Source organism: Silurus meridionalis, chromosome 24 (genome assembly GCF_014805685.1).
Source record: "Silurus meridionalis isolate SWU-2019-XX chromosome 24, ASM1480568v1, whole genome shotgun sequence".
NCBI classification, from domain to species: domain Eukaryota; kingdom Metazoa; phylum Chordata; class Actinopteri; order Siluriformes; family Siluridae; genus Silurus; species Silurus meridionalis.
The window spans coordinates 18830992-18843598 of NC_060907.1; the positions used below are offsets into that span (position 1 = coordinate 18830992).

At 41.9% G+C, this 12607-nt stretch overlaps 1 protein-coding gene across 1 annotated transcript in view; it reads right to left on the reverse strand.

Annotated features, from left to right (window-relative positions):
- nrp2a (neuropilin 2a) overlaps positions 1-12607 on the reverse strand; it is a 46650-nt gene that overhangs the window by 9557 nt on the left and 24486 nt on the right. Inside the window, 7 exon segments of the mRNA XM_046837400.1 lie at positions 2791-2935; positions 3920-4128; positions 4131-4268; positions 4716-4860; positions 9214-9369; positions 9719-9888; positions 10113-10268. Of these exon segments, the coding sequence (XP_046693356.1) occupies positions 2791-2935; positions 3920-4128; positions 4131-4268; positions 4716-4860; positions 9214-9369; positions 9719-9888; positions 10113-10268 (1119 nt within the window).

Consider the following 12607-nt stretch of genomic DNA (forward strand, 5'->3'; position numbering starts at 1 on the left):
CTCCTTTTTCCCCATAATTCGTTCGCTTAGATCAGTCTTTTTCTTACCCTTTACTGTATTCACTTATTTTGTTTTTCACAAAGAGAATTGCGCAGGGAAGGTACACACACACACACACACACACACACACACACACACACACGCTCTTAAGAGGCTCTGTCAGTGTAGAAAGGTCAGCTCCTCTAATGATTGACCTTTGTTTGATGTGACGGCAATGTCAGATGAGAAGACGGTGACACATTTTGTGTGTGTGTGTGTATGTGTGTGTGTGTTTGAGTGTAATACATCAGGCTGCACACTTAACTGCAAAAACACATTGATTTTACATTACATTAGATTAGAAATCCTTTCTAGTGCCACAGGAGACTTACAATATATTATTATGTCTGCTGGAATGGTGTGTGTGTGTGTGTGTGTGTGTGTGTGTGTGTGTGTGTGTGTGTGTGTGTGTGTGTGTGTGTGTGTCGTGTGTGTGTGTGTGTGTGTGTGTGTGTGTGTGTGTGTGTGTGTGTGTGTGTGTGTGTGTTCCAGCAGCTGGACTTGACCTTTCAGGCCAGCACACATCAGTGAGAACTGCCACCCTTTCCACCATTTCACCCCCTCATTGTCTATTTCCCCTTGATACCTCTCTCTTTCTCTTACTCTCTCTCTCTCTCTCTCTCTCTCTCTCTCTCTCTCTCTCCCTTTCTTCTGTAGTCTCTCCATCTCTCTGCCAAATCTCTGTGAAATGTTCCTGACTCAGCACGATATGACAAAAAAAAATAAAAAATGCAAGAACTTCAATTAGGTAGAAAGCGCTCCTGTGTAGCAAGGCATGCTGGGAAATGCGCACACACACACACACACACACACACACACACACACACACACACACTCTTCTCCCTGGGCTCACAAAGTAGAGGGAGTGACATAATATACACACGATAGCGGATGATGTTGGCATTTAAAGAAATGAAACCGGTAGACAGACAGACAGACACACACACACACACACACAACATACTATATAGTACAATACACCACTTCCTTCCATAATGTATAGGGGTTGTCTAAACATTGCACAGTGGTAACCCTCTGTCTTTCTGTCTGTCTTTCTTTCTTTCTCTCTCTCTCTCTCTCTCTCAACCCTCCCTATTTGATGGATTATTGTCCTCCAACATTATTGTACAAAAATATACACTGATGTTTTATTGAAATAGGAGTCCAATCCTGATTCTTTACACACGGAGCAAAACACTGACAGATGTGAGCACACACCCGCCAGGGGCGTGTGTGTGTTTGTGTGTGTGTGTGTGTGTGAGAGAGAGAGAGAGAGAAAGAGAGCACAAGCCTGGGAAAGAGCATAGCGTGCTCCCTGATGAGAAACAGAACGAGGAAAAAAAAGGGTGAGGTGAGCGAAAAACAAAAACATTTTCACAGCCAAATGCAGCAGAGAGCGAGAGAAAATAAAGGAGAGGAAAAAAGAGGGAGAGAAATAGAATGAGAGAACAATAGGTCTCTGTTTGCGAGTGTGTAGTCTTTCATCGCGGGGAGAAGAAACACGGAACAGAGTTTCACATGAGAGATCGGCAATTCACACACACACGCGCACACACTCTGAGATGAATGTCGAACACATGGGAATGCAATGCTGACATTACTATATGGTGCAGTGTTACTGCGCCCATGGCATTTACACACATACACACACTTAAACACACACACATACACGCACACATGCTCAAGCCATTAGCTGAGCAATAAATAATAGAACACAGCAGATTATTGGCAAGCTTTCTGTTGCTCACCATTCATTGATGTGTGTGTGTGTGTGTGAGAGAGAGAGAGTTGTTCACCGTACACTATAATCTGCCACAAGCAGATGTTCAAACACACACCGCTCTTTCAATCACCATAAGACGAATCGATACGCTGCACTAATGCACACTGAGTATACATTTAAGTGTGTGTGTGTGTGTGTGTGTGTGTGTGTGTGTGTGTGTGTGTGTGTGTGTGTGTGTATTTTCTATTTTTTTTTTTTTTGGGGGGGGGTCAAACGTTTTCCAGATTGCAGGCAGGTCCGTGTTACAGATGTGCAGGATTTCACGTCACACAAACTTGTATTGCGCGTCTTATCGTATCATCACGAGGTTCGGTTAGAGGTAAATGCGTTTCTCACACACACACACCTTACGCCAATTTCCCAGCAGTCCTGTAAACTGAATATCTCAAATATCCCACCCTCAGCATACATGACATGACCTCTTCTTCAACTTCTCTTCTTTTTTTCCTTTGTGTTTTTTTTTTTTCTTCAAATTCCCCCTTCTGATTGGTTGTCGTCTCGCTATTGGTGGAAACCTTTATGGAAAAAGTCTCCAGTGTCAGCAATTTTTGCCTCTTTTTTTTATGAGCGTTAAGACAGAGACGTATTTAAAAGAACTAATGTTTATCGGCATGATAACGTGTAGAACCAGGAGCAAATTGTTCTCCACAGCTATTAATACACCGTCAATTAAATTTATGGCTTTTAACCAGAGCAGCGTACATTTATTTTATTTCTACAACTGAGCTGCTTCAGGGTTAAGGGCCTTGCTCAGGGGCCCAAAGGTGGTAGCTTGGTGTTGGGTGCATTGGTTTCGTTCTAACCAAGCAAGTCCACACCAAATTCTACCTGTTAAAATCGAATGATTTTCATTTTGAATGACTATCGGATGTGGCCCTTGATCGGATGGAATGAAAACCTGCACCGGCGCTTTTTTGGAAAAGATCACCCCTGCTCCATCCCGTATCCGGTATTCCGTAGCGTCCTACCTGGAAGGCTGCATCCCAGAACCTCGATTCTCATCCCGATGCCGCCGGGAGACCAGCGTTCGGGGTAGATCCTCACAAACCGAGCCACGGTCTCCTCAAATCGCCGCAACTCCGGCATGTCGAAATGCACGTTGCCTTCGAAAATCTGCACAAAAATTTGCAAAATGAGGAGTGTGTGCAGGGATTATTTTATTTTTCATTGACAAAAACTATTTTAGTTTGTATGATTTTTTTTTTTTTTTTTTTTTTTTAAATGTGGAAACGGCTTCATATTGTTTACTATCTATTTATTTACATGCAAATAAGTATTTGCATTTTTTTGGTTTACAAACAAATAAAACGTGTTTTTTTAGCTTTTCAAATGTAATTATTGATTAAAAAAAAATTTTACTACCGTAATTTCCGGACTATAAAGCGCACTCATATATGAGCCGCACCCACCGAATTTTACAAAGATTTTTATTTTTAACATAAATAAGCTGCACCTGTCTATAAGCCGCAGGTGTCTACACTGAAACTGATGAACTTTACACAGGCTTTAATGAAAGACAGTGTCTGTTACACGGTGTAACGGGTGAAATATGTTGCGCTTCCTTAAGGAGCAGAGCGGTATTTTGGGAATAGCCTGGCACTGCATTTTTCCGTATTACTGCATGTATATGTGCAAGTTTCTTTGACTAACCCGTAACGCTGTTGCCAAGAAAAATAAAAAAGCACAAGTTTTGGAAACCTGTCTGTGCTTATATGATTTCATTTGCAACTGGAGTTAGCGAGCTCTCCCTTCACCCAGACTCAACGCGTTACAACGGCTTGTATCTAAACAGTAGCCAACCAAGAAAGTCATTGTTCACTGTCTTCCTCCTTCCTTTCACAACTATTTCTCTTGGGAGTTTATCTATTGGCATCGTCGTGCGTTTAAAAATCACCCGGTGAAAGCTTTTTTCCCGAAGCCGTGCAGCTCAGAACACAGGTGAAGTGTTTTTTTTTTTTTTTTTTTTCCTGTTTCCGTCATTCATTGTTAATAATTATTTTATAAATATGTGAATAAATAAAGAAAATATCTATTTGTTTAAAATATTATAAATATTATTCCTTCATTCGAACCGCTAAAAGCCCCCCGTGCGCTGACCTTAGGCGTGCTGGTTTTGCTGTCCATCACGAAGTTCCAGTCTCTGCCGTTCACTCTGTGGGCCAGGCGGTACTTCCGAACAAAGGCGCGGTTTTCCGAGCTCGTCCCTCCGTCTCCGCCTCTCGCTCCCTGAGTGATGATGCCCCTCACTTTCTTGGCCGTTCCCAGGTCCACTTGGAGCCACTCCTCTCCTGCCAGCGGCTGCGTGGGGCGGGGAACCAGCCGGACCTGCTGGCCACCAGACGTGCGGTGCTCGGGGCCCAGTGCAGATCTCGAAACGACGACGCTGTGATCTGCGAGTCGGGAAGCTGGCCGGAGAGCAGACCCTGGAGCTCGGAGCACGGGGCGTCTGGGAACGGTGGGATGGGAAAGCGCGATCGGTGAAAGGACTTGGACAGGTTTTCAGGCTTGACATCTTTCCGCATACATATTAACTAAGCACTTAGCAAGTCGGAAAATAGCTCGGATTTAATTGGATGCAAACCAAGAACCAGTTCTTTTAGACAATTGAGTCAGAGCAGGGAGTGACCTTGAGAGTCACTGCAGGAGGTATGATCCAGTGTGGAATTGCGTCCAATTATAATACAGATACCCGATCAATCATATTGCTTCTAAATTTCAGTAGGAAGGAGACCTGGACCTTCTTGGCTCCTCAAGCTCTTTCTGACCCTGACCTGCCTAAAGACCTGGAGAACACACCAGGGTTCTGTACAAACTCCCTAAACAATGCACACCTTTTAAAGTTTTTTTTTTTTTTGGAGATCCACCGATTTTGACATAAAACACACACACACACCTGTGATCTGGCAGCCATAGAGCTCGAAGCGCAAAGCGATGCCGTTCTTCCATGTCTGGGGTCTGATGCGGATGAAGCGGGCCAGGGTGGGTTGAGGAATGCGATTCAGGACCACCTCTGAGGGATCTGTGTTGGCGTGGAATATCTGTGAAGGTGTGAAGGTTAGCATGTGATTACTTGTCCAGTCAGATCTCGATACTCATTTATCAGCCTCATCAATAAATGCAGACGCATCAGATGCTGTTTGGTGTTGCATTTTCAACAAAAAAAGAAAGAAACGCGTCCGACTTGTGTGTGAATTTACCACGACAGCATAAACTTCACCGCAGTGTCTCTCTCTCTCTCTCTCTCTCTCTCATATACTTTCACCATGAAAAATGATAAGGCTGAGATAAGAATAAAGAAAAGGGTAAAGAGAAAAGAGCGATAAGAAAAACATTCCCATGAAGAAATAGAATGGTCAGGACAGGCTTTAAACCTTAGAGTGAACTCTGCTGAATGAGGTCATGATTTGGGGGTAGAGATCCCGGAAAAAGAAAGTTATTATTATGAAGTGACATTTAGAGAGAGGTATGGAATTGGAAAAAATAAAAATCATAATTTATATATATAATTATTTTTTTTTTTAAAGAGCATTAGTAAGATTTAAACAAATAGAACCATTTTTGTGAAAGAAATATAAAAGCACTTATAAATAAAATGAATATGAAAGTATGTAAATTGCTTAAAAATAAGATGTGGCAGAAAACGTAAAAAGTTGCAAGTTACAAGTTAAAATAACTTTAGAAGAATAAAATCCTGTGTAGCAAAAATACACAAAAGAATCTGAAATAATATATTAAATATGATTCAGAGGAACGAAATCATGTGTATTAATGGGGGAAAATCAGTTGAATAAAATAAATCAGAATTATGTTGAGTTGTTTTAATAATTCAAAATGAATAAAAGTTGATCTTTGATTTCGTGGCCATGTTTCAGCTGCTTGGAAAATTGCCTTTGTTTTTTTTCGTGTTTGATGTAGCTGTAACTTAAACATGTGGATGAAATCGCCAAAAAATGAACGAAATGCACCAAACAAGCAACCAACTAAACGATGATCCAAACACTGAACCAACCAGCAAAACAACCAACCAACCCCACCCATGACAGTTTGGGGAAAATGAAAAATGATACCCAACACCACAGGGCTTCTGAAGACTCTAATTACTAAACACTATTGTGCTTCTCCTTCACTTCCCCTGAGGCTCGCTGATTCCAGCAGCACCTCCATCATGGTCTTTGACTTGCACCAATACGCCTAATTACTAAGAGCAAAGGTTAATTAGTTACGAAAACGAGACCCGGGAAGCTCAGACCTTGTATATGGGACAATTTTATAAATGTTTAAATGTCAAAAGTGTGGCTTCTTGTTTTTTCAATGGAGAGATACAATACATTTTCTATGAGGGGGGACAAAAACACTTATTCTAGAATGTTCCATCATGTGAATTGAAAAGATTACCAGAAGAAATCGTACATTATTGTTCCTAATGTCTTCAAGCCATTAGCATAGCTGCTAGTTAACCACGAGTGTATTGGTTAGAATTCTTTAGTGAAAGTAGTTTCAGTGTTTTTTTTTTTTTTTTGTGAGTGAGGTTTTTGGGGTCCCCCGGCGATTCCCCCCTCCCCAAATGTACTCTATCCATCTACCCCTTCAGACGGAAACAACTAGCCAGAGTTAGCTGAATCATTCAAGTGGGTTCATCATGTCTCCATTGTGCTTCCTCGAGACATTTGCTTCAGGAGTCTGTACGTGTCTCGCAGCACATGGGGTTAGCTCTCCGAATGCTATAATGCTATCAAATAGAACTCTTCCTGATCATGCTCGGACGTTACAGGAGGGAACAAATGCTAGCTAATGTGTGTTTTTGTTGACTTGACTTTTGGATGCAAGGCTAGCTAGTTAGCTAGTTACAGTAAGTGGATAAATACAGACTAATTATGAACAAACAACTCCTCCAGGAATGTAAAAAAACAGACTTTCCTGAAAACTTCGTCCAGGTGACAAAGTTGCACGGGATCGAAGCATGTTTATTATGCAGTGTGGGCGGGGCTTACAACCTAGAGAGCAGACAAGAATTGGATAAATCTTTAAACCTCTCTAGGATTGGTCAAAAATGTGAAATGGGTACAGTATCAGAGTTTGGGGGGACACACCAAAAAGATCTGTGCAGATGGTCCAAGTTTAATGACACCAGAGGGAGACGCACTCAAGCCGGTCTGCTGAAGACATTATTGTGGATGGACTTTCTTTTCATCCTCGTGTTTTTCCCCTCCCTCGCTTTCCTCCCTTATTTCATCTCCGTTCGGATGAAGATGTCGAGCTGGTTTCAGTTGGCCACTTGCCATGCAGATGAGAAATTGGTCCACTGTGTGTGAGTCCACTGTGTGTGTGAAAGTGAAAATATATAGAATATAGAGAAGTGCGAGCGTGCGTGTATACACATGCATATATCTCATATATTCAGACACTTGATACAGAACCGCATTTTTGCTCGAGCTTTGTGTCACCGAGTGTAAAGAAAAATGACAATAACTCTCTCCATTACTCCGCCTCACACTTCCACTCTCAGATCGAGGAGAGAAACGAAATTGCTTTGTGTGCTGTTTCTTTCTCCAGCCTTGAGCATGTGCCAGAGATTGCATGCCTCGTAAGATGGATTTTGGAGGAATGTTCGATAATAAATGGCATGCAAGAGCGTCATTGGCTATTGCGAGTCCGATCATCTGCTTGGATGTGAAAGGAAGTCTGGAATTGCTTCCTCACATTGTGGTCGTCTTGAGTATTTCTCATTGGGGGCATCGGATGGGCGAGTCAATTCAGGAATAAGAGCTGGCCTCATGTTCGGATTTGAGTTATCTTTAAAAAAATCGAATACAAGTGTGTTGCATGAAAAACACAATGGAGTGTTTGCAGTATTCTTTCCTTTATTCATTTGCTTTATGAATGGTACATACTTCACGCTTCAGTGTGTAACGTTTCGTCAAAAATTCACGTCGGCTGGATCGAGTGCTTTCCTCGTGCCGCTGAATATCCAATTTGATGCAGCCGAACCAGTCGTTTATTTTTTTATTTTTACTCACACAGCAATATGTTGGCAGTCTACAAGCCTTCTGCTGGCGAATAAAGTACATGCATAACTCGACTCTGAAGACCAGGAACTATTTGCTTGCATGTTACTGCTACATTCTCAGGTTCTCAATTAGAGCTCCAGTTGAGTAGGTCAAGAACTTTGGTGTATCGGCGCATATTAGAGTATTAGGGGTGTTGCCATTTTTCTGAATTTCAAAAATCTTGTAGGTGTCACCAGGTGTATCTCGGGTCATTTGTTTCCAAGACGTGAAAACATTTAAAAAGCTGGTATGATCTTGGTCCCGCATTCCACCAGGAACTTTTCACCTGCTTTGGAACTAGCCCAAATATTTTCTGATTTTAGAAACACCACGATATTAGGACATAACACCGAACAGGTCGCCTGGACACGTGTGACTGGTCGTACAGGTGTGTTTTTTAGCCGTTAGTGCACAGGCATAGCTTGTGTCCTTTTAGAGATAGACACACAAAGGGTCCCATTGTTCCCTGCTCTCCAGATAACCATCTCTCAACCTGTTCCCATGTCACTTTCTCTGTCGATGGATCAATGCGGAGGTCACCTGGGACCGAGGTCACGTCTCCCGGCGCTCATTTAGGCTCGGTCATCAACGGACGCCTCAATTAAAGCCAGGACCTTTACTTCCTCTGGGGCGTTTTGGATTTCAGCTTTTAATCTAATGACCTCGAATGGAATGTAACAATGGCATTTTAGAAAAACTGCTTCTAGAGAAATGAGTGAAAGTTCTTGCTTAGAATCAAATACTTAAAAAATGATGGAGAATCAAAATGGTTAAATAATAATAATAATAATAATGATAATAATAATAATAATAAAAAAATGCAAGTGCTTGTGTTGGTGTGGTACTCGAGAAAAATCCTCAAAGCCATGATTTTAGGCTCATGTTAGTTCTCACTCTTCAGTGTTCTGTATTGTTTAAAGACTATAATCACACTCTTGATGTCACCCAAATGAGGATGAGGTTTCCCTTTTGAGTCTGGTTCCTCTCAAGGTTTTCTCATTATAACATCTAAGGAAGTTTTCCCAACTCTAAAGACCAGGAACTATTTTCTTACATGGCAAGGCTACATTTTCTTACACCTCGAGTGAGATTTAGTGAATGAGATCCAGGCTTATTGTGAACCAATGGCTATGCCTCCTCTAGAAACATATATACAGTTAGAAATCTATTCTTGGAATAGGCAAGTATTAAAAATCGCACTTCTGCTTTTAATAAAAACCCTTAACCAGCTCTTGGTTCTCAGCAGTAAAATAGCCCACGTCTGGTTCTTGTTGTAATGATGAGCGGTTCCTCCCGCGGGCAGCTTCCTGGAGCGAAGATGAAATGGCCCTTTGCTTTGCTTACCTTGTGGTTCTTGCCGTGGCGATACATCATCCAGTCTTCTCCATTGGTGCTGAGCTCCAGCTTGAAAGTGGTGACGTAGTACGACTTCTGCGTCTCCTTCGAGATGGCCCCCTGCGTCGCGATCCCCGTAAGAACCTTCAGGAAGTGCAGGTCCACCTGAAAGGAAGGTGGAGAGAAAGAATGGCAGTATAAGGGCAGTGTTTCCTTTTGTTTTGTTTTGGTTAGGTTTTTTGATTTCTGTTTTCAAACCTCACACCTGCTTCTAATCAACCAAAAAAAATACGAGGATTCCAGGTTCAGGCCTCGTCAAACGAAAATTCCAAGCAAAATCACGATTGCTGGGGGGGGAAATGGTTAAACCTGTATTTTGATCGTGCCCTCATCCATCACACAAACTGTTAGAAATATAGTAAGGTTTTTCACGCATGACTACTCCCTGCAGAGACAACAAACACAGGGCTTATGGAGCGTTTCGGAGGTTTAATGGCATCCGTGTGATAGTAACCTGAATGTACTCCTTGTTGCTGTCTTCTGCAGGTGTCCATGCGTTGTCCTCGTTGTTGAGACGGGCCATGCGAGGAGGCCAGCGCCCGTCGTAAAACGAGGAGGAAGCGGAAAGCTGCTCATCTGAGATCTTTCCTGACTCCATGCCAAAAGCAGAGTTGCAGGGGAAGCCTATGGAGGAAGAAAACAAAGGTAGGTTTTTGTTCCTTCTAAAAGGTACAGAGTAAGGTTGAAAATGATGAGATTGGGTTACTTTGAAAAACAAGACACGATGAACATGGTGAAATAAAGAGAAGAATATGCTAAACGCTAAACAATGATACTCGGACTCCTCGATTTCCTGAGGAGTTCCATTAAAATGGTGGGTTCATGAGCAATAAACGCATCACACTTACTCTCCGTGACGTCTTTGCGAGTCATGTTGTAGCGTGCTGAGAAGCCATCTTTGGCCACTGCCATGTCGGTGTGAAAGGATAGAGACAGGAGCCCCGTAGAGGACACAATCTCCGGAGGGATCTTCATGCCACAATATCGACCAATCAGCGGCGAAACTGTGGAGGAGGGCGAATTTTTAAAAAGGACCTTATACCACACTTATAACACACAAGTTACACTGTCCTGTCCCTATCTCATGGTCCAACCACAAGTGTGTCCCCATGTCCCAGTAGATCCACTGATCAGACCCGTCAATTAGGCCCAAACTTAAACGTTCTTGAGGTTCTATCAAAATAATGTGCAGTTTTCCAGGTCAACGATGAGGTCCTCAATCTTGTTGAGAAGAAGGAAGTGCTTTAGGCTTTAAATGAAAGAAATAAGGCTTAATCAGCAAGCGGTGTTTAAAATAAATGGTACAAGCTTGTTTCTAGATGGACCAAAACACCCAGCTAATACAGAAGCAAATGACTTTTTATTGATTTGGAAATAAAGCCAGGTCTTATTAGCTTTCACACGGCAAAGAGGACTGATTACACATCTCCTTAAGGGGAGAGAGAAGTGATGTACAAGCTAGAAATTAGCTAGCTAGTCGAGCAAGGAACATAGCCGCGGTGCTGCCCAGCCTCGTGGTAATTATACAGTCTAACGCAAATGAACAACAATGTAGAAGTTGTCGAATGCATTAACGCGGACCCAAATTCTTGGTGACGAAAAGAATCCGTGCCCAGACTATGGATTTTTGCTCTGTTTTCAGCTTGGCAACAATTCCAAATCCTGCATCTTTCATTTGTACAAGTTGATACGTTCATTTAACTAGTCGAAATGCCTCCTACGTATGATCAAAATGCATTATTGGTTGTTGCGTGTAGTGCGGCACACTCATTAAACATGCATAAGAAGTAAAAAGGGTCGAGAGGGCATTTTTTCCCTGCTTTCTCTGGTGGATAAGGAAAGAGACCACTTTCTAAGAAGCCGAAGATTTATGCTATACGTTGCTATACACGCTATACACTATGCAATTTACTTGTCTTGGGCGCTAGGGTAAAGAGTTTATCCACCTCTAGGAGTGATGCAAACTGAGGCCTGTGCATTTTTTGCCGTTTTGAGACATGTGATGTCAAGCTTGGTTGCTTGGGGCACAAGGAATTGTCAAGTCATAACATCCAGATATTGGCTTTATGGTTATTTTCAAGGGATTTTGATAGAAATCCCAGCAGGTTTATGATGATTGCTTATATCAACAGTTTACATCGTGACAGAGGATGGTAGATAGGATGGCAGGGCGGATTTCAAAGGTAACACTTGCCCACGAACACCATAAACCTGTATACAAGATCAGCGAAATAAAATCGTTTTAGAATACGTTCAGGCATGTATTGCTTTTCTGATAGGTGATGAAACATGGTTGGTCATCCATTCCCCTCGGAATATGTTTTTTCCCTGCATACAGACTTCTACAGCATTATATCTATCCAAGATACATTTTCTTGGGAAATGTGGAAATGCAGTCAGCTGTTTCATGAATGAAATTTAAGAATTTGGACCACATTCATGTTTAATTCTTAAGATTTGTTGGATGGCAGAGGAGTTCAAATAGAAAACTTTTTTTGTTTTTTTATGTGTTTTGCCTCGTCACCCACCCCTGCTATAAAAGGCAGTGTTTTGCCCACACCAGATTATATTTATCTGTAAGATCTCCATAAATGAAACCACTGAAATGCACAAACCACTCTGACACCCACATGCTTGCCTCATTTGACACCAGTGCAAAAATCTCCTGCTCGTTATCTCTGCTCTGATGATAAATCACTCCTCTTCTGTTCCAAAGAAGGAAGCGCATCCTCAGATAAGAATGCCCTGAGGTGGGAGAGACCATACAAAGGGGAGTGACTTGAGCTAGAGGTGGAGAAAACAGGAAATAAGCCATTGAGGAAGTTCCTGGCCCCATAGAGGTGTCAGTACTACATTCCTGAGACCTTGAGCTAAAGTGAACACTTGACACCCGCTCTCCAAACCATAGATCATTGAAGAAGAGGTGAGAAGGTATTTTTTGCAGGAAATACCTCAGTTTCTGGAAGTATGAATTATTTCTTTTGTTCTGAATTTATTTATTAAAACAAGCTTTCCAAAGATAACCTGGTAATCCAGTTATTCAGGGTGTTTGGAGAAAACTTGTCTTTCAAGCACTGTTACGCTTTACCAGTTACAGCATTCACTTCAGTTGGTGAGTGTAAATGCTGATTACTAAGATACTAACAGTTTTTGACTTCATAAATGATATTCTGGACTCTTTCAAGTATTGTGACCTTTTCCAAAGAAAAGTTTACCTCAAGAAACCTCCACCTAAAAACAGTGGTATTTTCTTTACCTACCTAACATACTAACAGTCTCGACAAATGTCCATAATTCTGGTCTATGAACTAGCCTTGCAAGCACGTTGTTCTATTAGTGCCAC